The sequence below is a fragment of the Pyrgilauda ruficollis genome, unplaced genomic scaffold (genome assembly GCF_017590135.1).
Source record: "Pyrgilauda ruficollis isolate IOZ18807 unplaced genomic scaffold, ASM1759013v1 scaffold39, whole genome shotgun sequence".
Lineage (NCBI taxonomy): Eukaryota > Metazoa > Chordata > Aves > Passeriformes > Passeridae > Pyrgilauda > Pyrgilauda ruficollis.
The window spans coordinates 5,986,253-6,007,343 of record NW_024525378.1 but is presented as its reverse complement, the minus strand read 5'-3'; the positions used below and the strand labels follow the sequence as shown (position 1 = coordinate 6,007,343).

The 21,091-nt window shown below is 39.8% G+C and overlaps 1 protein-coding gene across 2 annotated transcripts; it reads left to right on the top strand.

Moving 5' to 3' along the window:
* Window positions 1–2,656: 2,656 nt before the first annotated feature.
* Window positions 2,657–16,772, top strand: PDPN (podoplanin). Of its 2 annotated transcripts, none has more exons than XM_041476613.1 (6): window positions 2,657–2,936; window positions 13,611–13,696; window positions 14,135–14,228; window positions 14,467–14,502; window positions 14,971–15,076; window positions 15,634–16,772. In XM_041476613.1, the coding sequence occupies exons 1-6, from the start codon at window positions 2,867–2,869 to the stop codon at window positions 15,638–15,640; spliced, it is 399 nt and encodes a 132-aa protein (XP_041332547.1). In that variant the 5' UTR covers window positions 2,657–2,866; the 3' UTR covers window positions 15,641–16,772. The 2 variants fall into 2 exon arrangements, with proteins under 2 accessions (XP_041332547.1, XP_041332546.1); XM_041476612.1 differs by having other exon boundaries at window positions 14,971–15,082.
* The last annotated feature ends 4,319 nt before the right edge of the window (window positions 16,773–21,091 follow it).

The window sequence follows — 21,091 nt, the reverse complement described above, 5'->3', positions numbered from 1 at the left end:
GTCCTCCAGGAACAATTCCATCCCGAGATGACAATTACTGAGACATTTCCAGCTTTTGCTCTAACTTCTTTTGCATCTGTGGGCATGTTTCTTGCCTTTTGTTGCACTATGATACAAGATGATTTCATGAAATAGTTCAATAAAGTTATCTAAGGAGTTTTGCTTTCAGGCTGGAGCAGGAGAAACAGGCTCATATGGAAGAAACTATTCCTTATTAGGAAGAATAATAAAAGTATTAAAAAGTGTTGGAGTAGCCACTGGAACTTGGATATCTCCAGTTCCTGAAAGCTCAAGTGCCTCAACTCCATACCCAGAACACAGCACAGTTTAAAGTGAGAAATTATATAATTCAGCAAAAAGCTTCTCCTTTAGAAAAACATATTTCTGAACATGAGACAAATTTGTTTATATGAATAATCATAAAAGTAAAAGGTCTCCTGAATACTTTTGAAAATTGAATGGAATTCTAAAAATTCCTTCTTTTCACTCTTGCTGAGAATATGTTAACATTTAAAAGTCACTGTTTGTTCTGGTTTCTCTTTCGTAGTGTACTGCATTAATTTTTTGTTCTGAAGATACATACAGAATTCCAAACATTCCATTCTGATAAGGTAAAAAAGAATTTGTTTCAGTCTTTCAAAATAAGTTCCATTAAAACTGGCATACTCCCCTAGCGAGCTTCAGTTTCTTACAAGGAACTTTTCCCCAATAAGCAAACATTCTTTTAAATAAATTTGAAGCAGAGTTATCAAGAAATAATTAATTCCAGATTTTAAGATGCTGAAAGTTAGTGGCAATACATGGCAATATTTATTTTGCTATTTTTCTGAAGACAATCAGCCAATATTGCCTGTTGTTTCTTTGCATTGGCACCAGCTGTTCTCATCCTACACCCCTTTTCATCACAAATAACACAATTACAGCACCATAACTGATATCCAACAAATTCCCTTGGCACCTATCACTTCCAGAAGGAAAGAAAATCCCTGTGGAAGGTGTTGCATTCCCCGTGTGCAGCCCTTTTTACATCACTGCTTATGTTTGGACTTGTTTTGGGCCTTTCTAGCACCAAGTGTTGTGGGGTCTTTAAAGACAGCTCTGACTCACGTTCTCTGAGCAAAACAATCCAGCCCTGGCTTAGGGTTTTCTTTTCTTGTTTGTTGGTTGAGGGGGGCTTGTGTGTGTGTGTATTGCATTTGCAGGGACCCTCATGGCAGAAGGAATGACGAATCTGACTCCATGTTCTTGAAGGCTAATTTATCACTTTATGATACTATATTATAGTAAAGAATACTGTACTATACTAAATAATACAGAAAGGATATTTACTGAATGCTAAAAAGATAATAATGAAAACTCGTGACTCTCTCCAGAGTCCTGACACAGCTTGGCCCTGACTGGCCAAAGAGTGAAAACAACTCACAGCAGAATGCAGTGAAACAATCACCTGTGGGTGAACAATCTCCAAACACATCCCACATGAGCACAGCACAAGAGAAGCAAATGAGATAAGAATTGTTTTCCTTTTCCTGAGGCTTCTCAGCTTCCCAGGAGAAAAATCCTGGGCGAAGGGATTTTTCCAGAGAATGTGAATGCCACATGTGTGTATTTAGAAAAAGACAAAACTGCCACAAGTGTGCCCACTGCTCTGGCCGAGGTTATCCTACAGCTGAGGGCAGAAGGGAAGCAAATGCATGCTGCTGCTGTGCTGGAGCCTGGTCCTGGCTCTGCAGAAGCTGAGGGAGAAGGTCCCACAGTTCCTCACCCAGCCCTGTCAGTGGGACACTCAGCTCACACATGAGCCCTGGTTAAAACTCACTGTACTCTTAAATAGATGCAGCTCAGTAGATTATCCCTTGCCCAAGATGAGGCAAGATTCAGGAAAGCATTGACAGAAATGGAAGCTCCCAGGTCCTGCTCAGCCCCAGTGTGTGCCCCACAGCCATTCTCAGTGAGCAGAGGTGCCTCACACACGGTGGGGGTACCCAACCTCTCACTCCTGCCCTGCAGAGCTGCTGCCCTGAAACATGGACAAGGAAAAAGAAACAAGCCTTGCACAGACTGCTGTAGGAGCTGCTCTCCTAATATTGCACATGGAAAGGAGAAATCCCCTCTCAGAAGGGTGGTGTTGGCTCCCTGAGGCCAGCAAGCCTGTGGGCAGGGAGAAGTGGTCGAGCACAGCCAGGATGTCACTTGAGGACACAAGCTGAGAGACAGACACACGGGAAAAATTCAGACAGTATTTACTGCAGAATTAAATAGCCTGTCCTAAAAACTATTTCAGTGTCCCTAAATGCACATTCAGTACCACACTTGCTTAGATAAACATGGGGGGGTCACTTTGAAATGAAAAAAACATCAGTTCACTGCTGGAAATAACAAGAAAAGTGTCCTTAGAGTTGTTTCTTAAGGATTTTTTAAAGACAGTTTGCAGAAGGGAGGGAACGAACACCTCGCTTTGCCTAAATTCCTTTTTCCCCTTTGCTAAATAAAAGTCTTCTGAAAACCACAACAGGTCCTGTAACTTTAAATCTGAGCTGAGATCATAACTTTGGTCCTGACCAAACAGCGTGGGGAGGGCGGGCCTGGCTGCTCATTGAGGACCACCTTAGGCTGCTCCCATCCCTTGGCTAAAGAAAATAATTCTGACTCCACTCAGTTTTCTTTAACTGTTCAGTTATCTCCTGAGAAAACCTCCCCTCTTCACATTACAGCAGCTAAAGGAATATTTGGAATATCAAAGTATTTTTTTCGCAGTGATTTTCTTTCTATCATCGCAATTCTCCACTGCTTCTAAAAGAAAGAAAATCAAATTTGGATCCATCTGGTTTGAGGATTGGAAAGCGACTCTCTAAGGAGATCAAATATGTTTATAAAAGTTCCATTCTTCATCTTCGTCCTCGGGAGCCTGCCTTTTGCAGCACTTGCTCAAGAAGGTAAGGGGAAGGTTTGGTTACAGTTATTCCCAGTCATTTCCTGTAATTTTTACAGTTTCTGTGCTCGCTCATGGCTTACATAGTTACTCCGACCAGTTTGTAAAACTTTCTTTGAAATTCTTAAGCTGCAACAGGGCATCTACTGCAGCTGTGATGTGGAAAGGAGCAGTAAAAGTTTTCGATGGGCTGCGTTTGACTCCATTAGGAAAGAATTTTCAGTGTGTCTGCACGGGAGGGAGAGGGGCAGGGGCAGGCAGGGGAGGTATTCCCTGCACAGCCCTTGGAAAAGGCTCCAGTCTCACTGGAACACACACTGCAGGCTCTGCAGGCAATGATCCGGTTTAACTAAATTTGGGGTATAACTCTATGAAAGTAACTTGTCAATCTGTTCATTCAGGAGTTTAACATATCTGCTCAGAGGCATTTCAGACTCTTAGAGTTTGAGCCTCGCGCAGGGCTTTGCTGATTCTAACTTAGCCACAAGCAATATATACACAATGAGGGAAAATAAACCAGGGGGAATTATTGCCAAAGAAAGTTATGTACCAAAAAGATTAATTTTGCAAGTTATGTATTTTGAGTTTTATAAGAAAGATACAATATACACTTTTAGGTAAAATAGACATTCAAGTCTTTCTACGGCTAAAGGATTGGAGTCTGATTTGTTAACAGTAAATCAGAATTACCCTGACCAGCGCTTGATTCCAGGAATGTCATTTTGAAACTCAGTCTTTCTGAGTAGCATTTGACTCATGAGAGTGCAGTGGCCAAGAGGCAGCGTGGCTTGCAGCTGCCATGGCCACGGAGCGCGTTCCAAGCTGCAGAGCAGCAGTTTCACAACAGTGCTCTCAACACAGCAACTTAAACTCAGCCCACTGCTCTTCAAAAGCATAGATCTACTCATCAGGCTTAGATCTGGGGACCCAAACTGCAAAAATCACCTGATTTTGGCCTGATAGCTGTCAGTGTCATCCTGCTGGAAAGAATGGAGCTATGCTGGCATACACTGCGTGTGGATGTTGGCTTGAAACTTCTAATGGTCTTCTGTATGTCAGAATGTGAGGCTGAAGTTTGGAGTTATGCTTCAAAATTTTACAGAAAAACTAAAATTAACAGATATTAGGCAAGTCACAAAAGTTGTTTTCTAGGCTCACCCAGCCACCTTGTTCTTAAAAAGCATCTATATGAAGTGTGCTAAAGTTTATAGCCATTAGAAATGAGGCAAAACCACCACTACTTTATAGAATTACTTTAAACAATCTAAGATATCAGAATTACAGGTTAAAAGGCCCTTCATCTCCAAGCTTTTGAAAAGTTTTTAAGTATATTTTCTCCCAGCTCTGAGAGGAGTCCAGAAATGCTCAGGCTGAAACTCTATTAGTCATAAAAAATATAAGAATATTTCCTGCTTTAAGAATATAAAAATATTACCTCTGCTTTATTACCTGTACAGTTTGCATTGAACTCCAGAGCTGGATCAAGAATGTGATTTATAGTATGTAAGGTTTTTGTGTCTGTTTAGGGTTTGTGACTTTTTCTTCACATGGAGCCAGTCATTTAGGACAACTTCCAAAGGATACATCAGGAAAGCAGACTCCAGATAAAATAAGTCTTGAGCATTTAGTGTCTATCACTGCTGTTTACTGATAATCATCAGCAATTACAAGTTAGAACAGACATGAAATGCCAATGCCACCTTCAGCAGTGTCTGCTGGCTGACAGGGAGATGGAGAAGGCTTGACTTGTGCAGTGCTTGGTGGAGTGGCTTTATCCAGATCCATGAAACTCTGGGGAACACAGGCCTGAGGGTTTTAGAGGAAAAAGGTCTCCATCTGATACCTCTTAACCCAGAAAAGTCCATAAATAAACCTGCAGCTATGCTTTTCTTATGTTGGGCGCTCCAGGTTATGGACTGAGACCAAATTGAGAAAAGCAGCTTTGTTTCCAGCAGGAAGCATACTTCCAATTTCCAAAAGGATTATTATTATTACTAATATTAATATTAATCATCACTATCATGATCATATTGGCAGATACATTTTAGCATGCCAAAACTCAGGCAAACCTTCACACACAGAATCAGACCAAAGGGGCTGAGATGGAAGTTGGCCTCAACAAACATCCAAACCAGTGCTTTGCAGAGACAACACATTTCCTGGCTCCAAACCTTTCCCATGGTGCTGTATCATTGCAGGCAAGGAGATGACTCTGTTGGCTGTCACACAACATGAACAAAATTTAACATGATTGTTCAACAAGATACCACATGTCACCTGGGCTGCACCAACTGTCCATGTGCCTGATCTTACCTAGGGGCAAATATCAGATTTTATTTCCTTATGCAAGGCAGGTTTATACTAGGTCATGTTACGTTTGGTTTGGACTGAAAGTAAGAACATGGGCAGGATAATTCAGATTAAAAGAGTTTATACCATCAGAAAGGAAATTGAAGTTTACAGTCAGCTGTGAAAGACTAAAAAGTTTTCTGTTTTTCAAAATCATAACAAAGAGAATTGAGAAAACCACAGGAAAAGATTGTTTCAAACCAGTCCTGATTTACCCAAACTGTCACTATTGCAGTGGCAAAACTAAACAATAAAATCAGACAACTCTAAAGCCTTTTGAAAATGAAACTCTGTAACTGCTGGTGGTAAACAAAATGTAAAAGTAAACTGAATAGTCTCATTTGGCTCAAAATGGACCCAGTTTTCTACTAAATAAGTGCTGCACAACCTTTCATCCTGCATGAAGAATGAGGAGTACTCTTATACATGTCCCATATATGCCTCTTCACCATATGAATCTAACTCCACATGCCCAATACCCAAAATTGTTATCACAGAAAGGAGAAAATCATCTTGCTGAATCTCAGTTAGTAGTTCTGCAAGTCTGAAATTTGCAGTATCTTTGTGGAAGACAGCAGAGAACAAATAAAATCCAATTTCTCATCAGCTGGGCAAGCAGGGAGGTTTGCACATCTGTATTCTGACAGTTAGTTTTTGAATCTGTAACTTCACAAACAAAGAAAAGAGTCATATTTAAGGGCTTACAAGTGGACCTTTCATTAACTCAGGCTGCACACTAAAACTGGAAACAGAGAGGCCAGATTCTCAGCTCCTGCAGTTCAGCAGTTTCTACTGAATCTGTGCATTTACCTCAGATCAAGGACTTGTAAATCATCTGAAAAAAAAAAAAAAAAAAAAAGGAAAAAAACCCAAGGCAGCAAAGAGCCTGGAGAGCATTTGGGTGGACGATGAGGCAGTGCAGGAAGGTTTTCAGGCTGCAAGGCTCCAGCAGGACCGTGTGGTGTTTCTCCTTGTGTCACTTGAGGTGAGCCACACAAGGACCACAGAAATGCCCACTGTGGCTGGTGGCCCAGCTCAGGCACAGGGGCTGGCTCAGTGGCACGTTTATTTTGTTGGTTTGTTTGCTTTTTGTCTGGATGTGGTCAGGGACTACAGGATGAACCCAAATGCTGCCAGATCCTGCCTCCCAGATCCTCTGAAAGGGCCCCTCTGATCTGTGTGTGCACAGACCATCCCCTCCATGGGGATTGATCCCACAGCAAAGCTCAGAGCTCTGCAGTGCACAATTCGTTACAGAGTTTCAGAAAAAGATGTGGGATTGGGAGTATAGGTATGCTGGGATGTGCTAAAGAGAAACAAATGAGGAAAAATAAGAGACAAATGCACCATTTATTTCCAGCTCTCCATCTCAGAAGCTTGGCCAAAAACTCTCAGAGGACATAGAAGCTGATGCTGAGCACATTCTTATATTGCTCTATGACTTCCTCATGTGTTTTCCATCCTTGTACTTGTTGATTACAAACACTACAACATCCAGCACAGACTGCATCAGAATAATGCTTAGTGAGGGCACAATTCAGCTGTTACACCAGCACCATTTCCAGACAAGCATGAGTTAGGAGAGCTTGAGACACTACTAAATCTGTAAAGGGGACACACTTAACTCCAAACCTGTGTTAAAATGTTTTTATGACTATGAAACCCATCCAAACATTAGTCTATTGTTAGTGTATAAAAGAGTATAAAAGTCAGACTAAACACATTGAAGGGAACTTGTCTGCTGCATGGCAATGTAAAGTAGGTAGTCAAAATTCACTGTGTGAACAGAATTAACACCCAAGAGTTTCCAGTTCAGTGTCTGGCATGAGTATTTCAAACAAATGAGTTGAGGAACCTGCAAAACATTCTGCTTGCAGATACAAAGGGTTAGTAATCTACAACAAGGCAGCTGTGAAAGGGCACATGGCTGTAGCCTCAGAGTCCAGGGAAGGAAGTAATTTAGGGAAAAGATTAGTTTATTACTGTATTAGAGGTCATTTCTTAATTCCTTTCATTTGCATTTACATATGCCAGTATTTATAAGCAGATGTCTGCTTTGTGCAGTACCTGCCCAGTTTGCTGATCCCTTACACCAAGTTTTGTATTTTTTCTTTCTCTTGGCTGCAACTCTTCTGCCTAGTCAGCCATGCAGCAAAAGACTGAAAGTTCTGTGACTCTGACACTTTACAGCAAGATGCAAGACATTTACACCTTGGTCACAAGTCCAACCTGGTTGTTCCATCCCTCACTGCTCAGAGGAAACAATTAGACTCTTATAAAACTGCAAACAGGGAAACAGGGTCACGGGGCAGCAAATCTCAATAAAAAAGTAATTTTATCCCATATTCAGGGGATAACAAGTCTGAGGTTAGTGTACTTAGTAGAGAAGAAAGCAGATGTTGACACAGCAACATTATTAAAAGCATAAATTTGGAATACTCATCTCCAGCTCTGCAAGGAATACTTTAAAGGAATATCCTGTAATGCAGTTCGTCATTTCCTTCCTCGTGCCCACAGCTCTGTGGCTGATTTCACCATGCATAAGACAAAGCTTAGGAAGTTTGCAGCTTTTCCTCTCCTGGCTTTGTTTTGTGACTCTGGTTGGGGGTCATTACACACACCAAGCACTTGAAGAGCAATTGCTTTTCTGTATCTGCCCAGTTAAAGCACATTTTGGTTTGCTTTTCTGTCAGTGGAATATTGTAACATTCAGAACATGTGTGAATTACTTGAGGAGCAGCCAGGTGGTTCTTTGCCACTTTGGCACTGTTGATTTAAACTCTGGTTTTAAAGCAGGTTTTTAAACCAGGACAGCTCCTTTGGCTAAGCCAGCCCCAGCAATAAAACCCATCTGTGGCAGGGTGTGGTGACCAAAGGAAATGTTTCTGACAGTTCAGCAAAGTATTGTCATCACATGCTACATGGAATACCTGACCAAAGTCAGTCATACTCTAAATAAGGCTGAGCTAAATCCTTCCTTGTGCTTCATGACCATTTTCCCAACTGGCAGATACTTTCCAGAGTTTCTGGTGTTCTGTCATCCAGCTTCCTTTGTTGTATATAGCAAAGCTGCCAGTCTTTGTCTAAGGAAACTGCAGAAAGCACTTCAGGATTTACACAGTACATACTTTCTCCTGAACAACAGTCTAGACACTTAAATACACGCCAGGGGATTTTTATTGACATGACAGATTACTCCAGCTTCCAGAAAGAATTAACAGAGAAAGAAAATGCCAATGCTGTGGCCCCAAACAGGCCAAGGACACAGAGCTCTCTGGATAATGCAGATATGACTTTGCAGGAGCCCCAGGCACAAATGAGAATTTCAGTTCTCATTAACAAACTTTCCTACTTTTCTGAAGTTTGAAAATTGTAACTTTCCAAAGATTCAAGTTGCAAAGCTCAAAACCCAGAATCCACTATATTACATTCTTCAAACCCTTGCATTTTCAAAGTACCAAAAAATTTGTGGCTTGGATTTGGCATGTTGAATTATTTCACAACAAAAGAGACACCTGTATACTTAAAAAAAAAAAAAAATATCCAAAAGTATAAAAATAACGGAAAATTATTCTCAGACAAAATTAATCTAATGTTGTAGGCTTTGGGCATGACTCTGGAATACACTTAAATTGAGGATAAAGCCAAATCACAGAAAAAACTGCTTTTGAAAATTACTGAGCTGCTGTATTTAAAAGGCAGATCCCTTGCAAATCAAGCATTTTTGTTAAACCTCCACCACCATGAGTACAAGTTCTCAATGAACTACAACAGCACCAATTCCAGTAATGAGATACTGACTAAGACTCAGTTTGCTAGCAATCACATTAAGGTCTCTAAATGAAGAATACTTCTGCAGAAAAGGAATTCTTGTATCAGGACATAAATGCTGAATAAAATGCAGTCAAAACAGGATGGCCAACACACACATCCATACAGAGTCCTTCAAACAACACCGCTGGGTCTGTGACAGTTCCGGAAGCAGACACTGAAAAGCATCACTCAGCTCCAGATGTTTGCTCTGTTACATCTCCAACAGAAAAGTGATATGTCCTAAGGGACCCATCCTGCTAAACTCTCTGCTAGATAATATTTTTAGCTGTTATAAGTAACTGAAGCTGGGTTTTTTTGGGTTTTTGGGGTTTTTTTTCATGTAGAAGCAGAGGGCAATGAGCAAAGGATTATTGCAATTCTTGCCGGAGGGAATCCTTTAAGGTTTGCCATTTTTATCTCCTGATCTCTTATCAGAAATGGAAACATTCTATTTTGAGGGCTTACTATTTCAAGGACTAAGCTAAAATACAGGCTTACAACTGCCTTTACCCACTAGTGTTTGGGTTTATTTGGGTTTATGCAAGGAAAGAAGCAAGAACCTAGAACACTTTTCATCTTCAGAAGTATCTTTGTTGGTTTTGGAGATACCTGAAAGAAATGCTAATGGACAACAGTTTTACAGCTCCCCCTCCTTTCCAGCACAACCCCTGTGCTTTGAAAGCAGCTCTAAGAGGTTTCTCTAGTAAACTGTCACTCTGTGCATGGAAGTAGTGAGCTCAGCTTCCCCTAAGTGGGTCATGGGATGCTTAAGCATGGGAGGAGTTCAAAGAAGTATTAAACTTTTAAAGACATCAAATTTTGTCCTGGTGTGAGAAGCTGCAGCCTGAGAGCAGCTGGGACTTTGAACTGAAAGGCTCCCAGCTGGAACTTTGGCAGAAAGGGATGCAATGATTAATTCACATCTGCAGCAACATATAGCTGCAAGCAGAGGAGCCTCCTTGGAGACAGCCCCAGCACTGTGAGGCAATGTTTTTATTTACACCCTCCTCTAAGATAATATTAAGAACACATGCAGAAGCACCACTCAGCCCTGACTCTTGCTACATTTGGCCCACATCAGATGAAACCAAGAAATGACACAAGCACACACCCCTTCAATGCCATTTCCATCCCCTTTGATGGCAGTGGTGCTGAGCCTTGTACTGGGTACAGTGAAAGAACCTTAAAGTCCAGTAGTGTGTCCCAATTTCTTTGCATTATTTAACTTCATTATGACTTTTTCTGACAAAGAGCTGTCTAGTAGCCAGTGTTGCTTCCTACAAATGCAGGAAACATAAAAATTGCCTCCCATTCTTTCTCTGGGTAATAGTTTGGTAGTGTCTAATCACCAGCCAGCCACCTCCACTGTCAGTCTAAAATGAACCTGGAAATAGAGTCCAGGGATTATTCTGCATCAGATACAGAACCTCAGCTCAAACAGGGCTGGGACAAGATCTTCAGGGTGACAGAAACCAGCTCAGGTCAGTCTGAGCCTTGGGCAGCTCACAGGGAAGCTATATTACAGTTTCCCTTTGCAATTGAGGAAGGGCAGCACTACCAAAGATGACCCTGAATTATCTTCTAGAGGTATTTATTTTTCCCTACAGACTATAAAAGAAGATAAGGGCAAGCAGACACTTTATTTAGGTGCCTTTATTAAGAACCTAAAATTAGGCAAGATTAATCTGGGCCACCTCCTTTTGTCAGTCAGTACTGAGAGGGCAAAGGCACTGAAATAGGTTTTCTACATGCCACTCGTGGCCAAGAATCTGCAACAAGCATCACCCAAGGAAAATTTTTTTTATGTTTCCTTGTGACATTCACTGATTTTCTACACCTTTGCTGTGTGACATGCTTTCCTTTCCTGCCTTCACTATCAGGCAATTTTCAGGCCTGAAAGCTGTTGCCATGCCAGGAGTATAAGCAGCTTCTCCCAATAAGATGCTTGTTGTTAGCATACAAAATTTATTTCACCTTGTACTGGGGGTTTTCCTCTAGTAATTGTTTTTCTCCATCTTTGCTTATTTTTAACTAGTGAGTAAAGGATGTTTCTTCTGTTCTGACTGGGATTACAAGGTAAACTGATCCATACTGTGCTGCTGAGTTCTATTGCTTATTTCTTTGTTCACACTTAACATTTACATAGGCATGATTGTACATCACAGTATTGTATTTTAAAGATATTTTTTCACAAGCAAAAAAGAAGGATTATAAAATAGTGCTATACCTTAAATTGCACTGATATTTAGAGAGTGTCTAAATGTACAATAAAAAGTCAGCCCCCTTTTGCTACTTCAAGAATCCCTGGGGTATTTCAATCAAAAATGACCAAACAATTATTTTTAGCATCTAATTTGGAACTCTGACTTACCCTGTTCTAGCCTTTCCATGGATTATAAGGTGATTTCTGGGAGACTGACTAGCTTAATTAACCACTATATTTGGCCTAATGTTGGCATACCATGAATGTAGTTTCTTCATCTACTACTGCCTACAGTACTACCTGCACATCGATTTTGCTCCCAAATAGAAACTGTACCTGTATTCAGCCTTCTAAGGATACAGAAACATAAAATTCTATTTAGTTCAGTAACATGGAATTAGAAATCTAAGTTTAGTTCAGTGTTTGGTCTCTTAGCAATGGGACAAAGCTCTCAGTCTTATATTGGTTGAGATGGATAAAAATTTTCTAGTTTGCTTCAGAAAACAATTTTGGAAGCCAAGGAAAAATATTTGCAAGTTTCCAGTAGAATTCAAATGAGAGTTTCAAGCAAAACCAGAGGTTATTTTTCTCAATGGCAAATCATTCATCTTCTGCTTGAAAAATTTTACCTAAGCTGCCAATACTTTTTTTTAACCAATTTTAAAATTAAATATTGACTTTTTAATTTGAAATAACATATTTATATTAAAAGGGGCAGGTAAAAATGAACAAAACTTAAACAGAACTCACAATTAAAGAAAAACCATTTCTGAGTGACATCTACACAGCTGATCCAAATAGATTCTACACTTTTTATTTCTTTTTGGTTGCTATCAAGCAAAATGCCCATCCTTTCTAATTTCACTCACAGAAGAAAAGCTGTTTACTTGCCTCCATATCATTTATAAAACAAGTAGAGTGCATTCAGGAGTAGTAAAGTTTTCCATAAAAAGTATTTGGAATCAATCTAACAATTCAGAAATTGTCCAAGTTCATACGCAGAGGAGATGAGAATGTTTTCAGATCACTAAATAAAAAGTATCATTAGTAGAAAGTGTTACAATTTAATAAAACAAAGAGGTTGGGAATATCTCTCATACCCAAGATATTCAAATGGTACAGTAATTTTCATTTTTTAAAAGAACTATCAAGAGCTGTCCTTCTTCTGATCTGGTTGCTTTGATAAATAGACTTTAGATGTAAAATTTAAGTCCAGGAAAGAAGTTTTCAGTGCTTTTTTTGCCTCAAGTACTCACTCAGGACACCTACTTTTAGCTCTTTGCTTAAATTTTAGCACTGGTATCTGGAATTAGCAGGACCTTTATGCCCCAGGCAGCAGCAGGACAAGCAGCCTCACCTGGCTTTGTAATCAGCAGGAATTACAAACTCCCAGGAGCTCTCACACCACATTAACATCACACTCTGCCTGTCACAGGCTTGTGAATCAGCACGAAATTGAATTAAATGATAAAATGTGGTTTTCAGCACGTTCTTGGTACTGCCAGTTATCTCTACACAGCCCTATCTTTCCTGTTCTACCTTATTCCAGCTCATTTCCCTACTGATGAATTCTGGCTGTTTTTATAAATTAACAGCATGGTGTGGGCCAAAATCTAAATATCCATTTTATCAAAGAGCACAGATGAACAAGGGGTCTAGAATAAAAACAAACAAACAAGCCTTACATTGTTGTCTAAAAATTCAAATTATGGCAACTAAGGTTTGCAACTTTAGGAAATCCTCAGGACTGATTTGTGTAGGAATATTTTCAAACTATGGCTGCACCAATAAGCATTGATGGCAGACCTAAAAAAAAAGATTGCAGCTGGGGCTGAGCTGAAGGATGGGAGAAAGCTTTTTACTATTTTAGAAAATGGAAGATGCTTGAAGAAATCTATCCCAATACCTAAGCTAATGCTTAGCTTAAAATCTGCAATCATTACATCCACTTTGGAGAAACTTTTCGTAATAAAAAAGGAAATAATTTCTTGGACAGAATGTTAGCAACGAGTATGTTCCATCCACTTTGGAGAAACTTTTCTTAACAAAAAAAGGAAATAATTTCTTGGACAGAATGTTAGCAACGAGTATGTTTCAAGGTTGTACCAGAGTTAAGTGATGGGTACTTCAGCTTTTTGTCCTACTGCTTTGGACAAGAGTATCACAGAATTCAAGCTTATTTCAAATAATTTCCCATTCCATGTGGGCAGAACATCACACAGAGGTCATGTTTAGCAAAGTTTATGTGTCAGAGGAGCCAGAACATGTGACTACCAAGTAAAATCCTGACTAATTTTCTAAAATTCTGTGCAGCAAGCTCAGTTCTAGAAGGAGAAGAAAGTGCAACAGTCGATTTCAGAGACAGAAATGACACAGAATTTGAAGAATTACCAACAATTGTGAGTATATAATACTAAATAAAAGATCCTTTATGCTACCTTCTTATTCACTGCCACTTCCCACCTCTTCCAACTCAGTACCTCTCAAACAATTTCAGTGAAACTAAACTCAAAAACTGCTTTACAAAAACCCACTCTAAAAAGGCAGGTCTGCAAAATTCTGCAGCCTTCTACACCTTTTGCAGTCCTACCAAGAGGTCTGATGCAGAAATTTTCTAGCTGGGAAGACAAATCAGCTTATCTTGGTTTGTTTGGTCACTGTACGCATGTCAAACATGAGAGGTGACAGCTAAAGAAACATCCACACCTGACAGACCAAGAAATGTCAATGTTACTTTATACATGTAGACTGAATGTACTGAGGGGTTTTTTTCCCTCTTTCCCTCTGAATTCTTGTTATTGCCCACAAGACTACACAATGTAACAAATCTCTTGCAGTTTGGAGACCTGAAGACCACAGAAAGCACCTTAATCGTGGATGGAGAAATTGAAAATGCTACTGCTTATGAAGTTAACACAGAAAGTGTTGATGGTAAAAATCCCTTTCATTTCTATTTTTACACATCAAAGTTATACTGCCATCTGCTAAACAATACCTGCAAATCTCAAACACTCTCTCAAACTTCATTTGCTCACTTTCTATCAAAGGAACAAGCTCAAAGCATTGTGACAAAGTCAATAGAAGCTTTCCTTGGACATAACCTTTCAAATTGGAAGGCAACACTCTGTGCAAAGCAGAGGGAGTAACTCTTGTCTTTCTGGCTTTACAGGTGAACGGAGTGGGGAATCAGAGAAAACTGATGAAGGTATTAAACAGAAGATTTGTTTATAAAGACAAGGGAGAAACATAACAGCCAGGCAATTCCCCTTCCAGCAGCCCTTCCTGTGCCCATGCCATTAAGTAAAAGTTCCAGGGGAGGCCCAGCCTGCTCCCTGAGCTGCTTTCCCTGGTTCACCTGCTCACTGTCTCCATATCCACATCCACATGGAGCCCTCCAGCCCAAAGGCATGGTTCCAGGCTGTGGCATTCACATTTTCTGGAAAAATCCCTTCGCCCAGGATGACGGAGTCAGTTTCATCATTCCTGCCTTCATCTGGGGGAATGCAAATACAATACCAGGCTGCTGAACATCCAAACCTACTTTAGAATTCACAAGACACTAAGAAATTTCCCCAAGAAGTGGGATGCAGCAGAACAGCACCAGGTCTATCAGTAGCCTCTTATCAATTGTCTCCATGAGATACATACTAACATTCCCAATTTCTTCTTTCAGGTGGTCTGGGAACAATTGCACTGCTTGGAATAATTATTGGAGTCATTGTTGCAGTTGGAATTCTTGCAGGAATAATAATTGCAGTTGTAAGGAAGATGTCAGGCAGGTACTCGTAAGTAAATTGCTCATCAGGCTTTTTCTTCAAGCACCTTCCTCTGAGCAGGGTCACAGGAATCACTTGGGAAATTTCTAAGGTTTCTATTTTGACAAAAACAACCTATTTTCCTGGTTTACAGTGCCTTAGACAGACTCAGCAAGAGCTGCCAGTGTGGTATGGTGTCTGCATGCTCTCATGTGCTTCAGAAGAACTGCCCAGACAGTGTGCACATATTGTTAAAATATCATTTTGGGATTACTCTGGGGAACAGAGTCATTCACTAGGGACTGAACAGGTTCCAGAAGTAGTGGATAACATGTGGACACTGGGGAGCAATCTCTACCTTATTTTTTGGTGACACACAAATATAAAGAGTTTTACAAACTCTGAAAGAGTAAGAAAAGCCCAGAAAATTGAGCAGGTACTGTGCACCAGGAGAAAGCCAAATAGGAACTAGAAAGAGAAATAAAGAGGTGATAGGAAAGACAAAGAGAAAGATAAAAAAGATCATGTGACTTACATTTGGGTAATGCTGAACAATAAAATGTCTGCTTTTTGTTTTCCAGGCCCTAAACACAGTTGAACCAGGCAACCATGCCATTCCATGCTGGAAAATACAAGTGCTTCTTATTTCATACAAACTAAAGACTATTCCTGTATTTGTGTGAGAAGATGATCCATGGAAAATATAGTCAAAGAATTTCAGATCTATGGGGATACCACACAATTCTAAGGACCACCCTCACACCTCCCCTTGCACAGAGCATGGAAGATTTTCATAGGATTTTTTACTAACCAGAATTTTACTAGAAGAAAAAGATATTGCAGTAAAAAAACCCTGCAGCAAAGAGATGTATATCTGAAATGTGATTTGCAGGTATTACATGCTTGGGTTTTAAACACTACCAAAGATTATTTCACATTACTTTATATGTATTCTTTTAAAACAACAGCCAAAAAAATGTCTTTGGCTGGTTAAGTGCTCCTGGCATGTTTATCTACAAAATGATGTATCAAAAAGGAGGAATTAGCTTCAGTGAGAACCAGTTATTTACAAAGTAGGAAAATACTGGATATTGGAAGCTAAAATCTTTCCACTGCTGATACAGATTTTCTGCTCTTGATATTTATGTTATTTTGTGGCAAAATATGGTAGGTCTGGCTGGAACTGATCTACCAACTGAAAGCTTGCTCGTCTGACTATGGCATCAGGAATTTCCTGCCTTCTCTTGTTGCAGAGACATGCAGGAATTGAAATACACATCCTGAATTAAGGGGTGCTTGGAAAATACCCAGTTTTGATGGGTCACTTTAGAGCTGACGTGTAGAAGCTTTTGAATTAGTGTACACCATGTTTTTTCATTATGCCTGTCCCATTTCCTAACTGTACAGTTGATTTGTTTGACAACATGTGCAACACCAGGTCAGAATGTGTCACTGAGGTGTGATGCAGCTTTGGAGTCTGCAGCTTTCCTGGGGCATATTTAGAGCAGCACAACCTGAAAGTACAGAGCTCAGAGCAAAGGCTTTGCATGTCAAGTGACTGCAGTGCTCAGGACACTTCAGTGTTCGGTGTAAAAATCATAATAATCAATATCGTCAGCTATTGCTAAATTTGTCAGCTTATCTGTGTTTGCTTTTCCGTTTATTTCATGTGCCTTGAGCTATCATATCAATACAAGCTTTGGAAATAAAAATCATAATATAAACTCTATTACTTTACAATAATTGTTCTTGTTTTCTTCAAAAAAACCCAGTAAAATGTCTTACTGTTCCTTCAATTTTCCTGACTTATTTTGCTACTTGACTTATCAATGTAATGTCTACAACCAACTCATTTGACATTGATAAATGAAACTATAATTGAAAAGTAAACATATGAGAGATAACTAATTCAGAGGTCTTTAATTAGTTCTGGAGCTGATGTGATGAGACCCTCAGTCTGTGACCAAGGAGTAAGCCTAATCTTTATCATTGTGTAAATTGATACGAAAGCAGGAAAATTACAGGTTTTTCCTTCTTGCAGCAAAAGAATATTAATTCTGTTAGCTTCAATTTAGCAATTTCTTATCTGTACTGGGAAATACCCCATAAGGTGCTCTGATGCCTGCTCAAATGTGTGGCATATGGAATTATGAATTATTCACCCACTGAAGGGAATGCACAGATGTCACCAGTTTCTTCTGCACCAGCTCACTCACTGCTAATTTGCAAGTACCAAAATGAGGAAGCCTTTCTTATGCCACCAATAGTAACAAGCCCCCCACTTGAAAAATGTATAGCAGAGATCCTTTCTGGGCAGTTCTGAGTTTCCCTGGATCATGGACAGAACAGTTGAACAGGCAGCATTCTGCTCAAGGACACTGTGCTTTGTTCCTGCTCCAGAAGCCATTTCAACTTCATATTGCCACACCTTAATTTTTCAGGTCATAACTGTGCCTTTATTACCCAGCCCCTTGTTTAAGGCAAGATTTTAAATCTTAGATAAAAATTCAACCCTTGGCCAAATGGCCCACACTCCACTGAAACATTTAGGGGGCTTCCAGCACTGGAGACTCAGTATTAAATATTGTGCTGTATTAAATCTGACCAACACAAACATGAAGACAATTTCCTTCTCATTATCAGCTGGAGTCCAGGATACTCAGTTATGGCTAAAGTAAGCAAGGACTCCAAAGAACCAAAAGATATCTCTTACTTTGAAAATCCAACAACTGCTGCTGCACTGATACATTAAATATTCTGATGATTCTAGGCACCTTGCTGCCTAGAAATCTCAAGTGCATAACATTCCAGTCAGCTACAAGCAAACCTCAAGAAACAATGGAAAATTCATTAAAGTCTTGAACATTTGTTACGTATCTATGTGCTACTGAATCCTTAATTTAATTAATCTGTAATTTCATGACACAAACGTTTTGAAAATGCAGACTAAAGATGCACACAGAGGTTTGTATTTCACATGAATCTACTGCAGCATTCTGTGACTGAGCTGTCTCATTATCCAACTTCCCATTACTAGTTCAGGAGCTCAAAGGTGGGTTGAACACAAGCTATGCAGGTTTTTGGTAGAATTTCTGTGGAAGATGGGACCTTTTCTGCTTTGTGAGAAGTCAAACAGCACATTGTCCCAGGGCAAATCCTTCTGTGAGCTGAAATGAGTGATCAGTACGACCAAGGCCAAGGTCAGGAGATTTCCTATGCATGAGAACACATGAGGAAACAACAGCTCCATACTTTCACCAGCTGGCCAAGCTTGACTTTTATTCACAGGGAACAGCACTCAATAAATCAACACTTGCTTTTAACTTCAAGTCCTCACTCCTGATCATATTCATTCCTTTAGAGTTAGTAACAATAATGTTCCCTTTTGCAGCTTGGCTTTGAGTCATGAATGTGGCTCCCCCGAACAGACAAGCAGGCACCAGGCTTCCTGTGAGAATGCCAGATGTCACTAAAAAATATCATAAACATAGTTGTCCCCTTGCATTTGTGTCTGTGGGGAAGATACACAGCAGTAGTAACTATGAAAGCAGTGACTTGATACATCAATATTTATAATAGTTCTGGACATCAATACAGCAATTCTTACAAGAGTTCATTTAAGGCGTGTTTTTCCTGTAACAAGAGAAAATGTCAGAAGAATTAGTTTAATAAAACCAGAACTAAAAAACTGTGCACCAGAAGAATTATGGAGATGGACTTACTCCTATAAATTAAAGAAGTGCTCATTTATAATTAAATATCAATTAAAACATACAGTAATTTCTTATTATTTTAGGAGCATTGCAGTATGCCATTGCAATTATCTTAACCACACCTTATTTTATTAAAGAGTAAGGACACCCTGCACATTAACACCTCTGTAAAGAGTTCAAACTCAAAAGCACTGATGCATTGTTCATAGGTGGATGGCAAGTACTGCCAGATAAGTGACTTGCCAAAGGTTATAACACAGGCAAGAGAAAAGCCACCAACCCAGGAAACTTTAAATATTAAAACATTGGTCCTGTCACAGCTTCATATTAGTTCCAATGAAGTGAAGTTCCATTACATTTTACGGCAACACCATCCTTAATATTCTTTTCTATAAGACAGGAACAAAGGATACTGAGCAAAAAACCACCTTACTGAATCTCCAAGACCACTCAGGTCAGAAGTAAGCTTGGGTTGCTTTTAATGAGGAACAATCTAAAATTAATTTCTCTGGCACCAGCTGAAGTTCTGCAGTGTTGATGCTGCTGAACCACTCTAAATCTCAAGAAGACATTGTTACACCTATTTGTACTCACCTACTTCACCAGCTGAAATTTGTACTCACCTACTCCACCAGATTGGCCACACCCACCCTTCTGCAGATAGCTTTTTTAAGCTAAAGGATTAATCATACTGAAATCCCCAGCATTTTTTTGTTTTGTTTGACAACTCCTGATGGATGCAGGAGGTAACAGGGGATCTGTAACTTGACACCAGGTGCCATAATGAGAAGGCTGAATTAATGCTTTGTACACTTCTCACAGCTGCAGCGTGGAGGTATTTATGGATAAATAAACTGAGCATCACACTGGCCATGTGTCTTTGTCCAGGCCTTGTGGATTTAGGCATCAGACCAAACCCACAGCTCCCCCTGCTCTGCAACAAACAGTTGGGCTGCAACACAAAGATCCCCATTCAATCATGGAGCTTGTTCAGCTCTTCCAGGTCTGAGAAGTCAGATTTTCAGACTCTGGTAAATTCTTAACTGGCAAATGTCTTAGCAGGCAAAGAGTGCTGCCCATTCCATGCATTTTCAAAGCTGTGTTCTGTCTCCAGAAGGTAGCTGGCAAGGATGAGTGATTATTGAGAGTTCAGAACCAAAACTAAAGAATGACATGCACAAAAAAGAGGAAAATGGAAGGAGAAGGGAAAGTAGAGAACTGCAACACTTTGTCTTCACTAAAATTTAATTTTTGTTCACGTTTCCAGCTTGAGATAAAATTGGACTTGCCAACAGATTTGCCAGCCTGTGAGTCTACTTCAGATGCTAACCCACATCAGTACTCAGATAGACTTGCATCAGGGAAAAAAAAATCTTTAAAATATTACAACCGTATTTCTGATAGGAAGGACAGTAAGAGTGATGCTGATGGAACACAGCAACCAATCCAGTAACAGCCACGTAAAAAAGCTGGGTTTTGAAGGGGAAGATGGTCCTATTGAAGCAGAATCTCTCCTATTACTCAGAGAGCCCTGGGGCTTCTTTCTCCCATGCAGAACTGGAAGCTATCGATGTTCTAAGAACATGGGTTTCATTGTACTACACAAGCCCTTTAAGTAATTTTTCTTACAATTACTGGTAATAACTTGAAGGCAATACTGACCAGCAACTGAGTTAAGTCATTGTCTACGAGTGGATGAATCTAAATCCTTATTAAAATACTCCCTTCTTCCCTCCAGAATGACCAAACATTTTCTAACAAGGTGATTTTAAATATACTGATGTTTGTCTTAGGAAATTAGTATGTATGTCTCATTTGAGCTGGGAAGCAACTCCATTTCCTGCCTTTATGAACCATGTTATCCTCAAATAACACATTCCTTTGAGTCCTGTGGTTATTTTGCCTCATGACATTTGATTCATCCTATGCAGGAAACAGAGAAGGAATTAGCAGGTTCAGCAGGTGTGCTCAAGGGAAAAGAGATAGGAATGTCAGCTCTTCCTCATTTCCTATCCACCACAGGAACAAACCCCACAGGAGTTGAATAAGCAGCAATAACTGAGCACAGTGTAGTACATTCCAGCTCCCTTCTTGAAGGAATGTCCTCTCCTGGACATCAGGTTCTGAGGCAATTTACTGAGAAATAAGGGACAGCTCAGAGCTGTTTTCCTGCCTATACCCCTACAAACTGTTTAGACAAAGAGAACTGAGAAAAGTCCACTTCTCACAACTTAGACAGAGCTTTACATATAGGTGGTACAAGAGATTTTAACCTAAAAGCCAGCCCTTAAAGGCAAGTTGTATATAAAAAAGCACAGCTCACTTT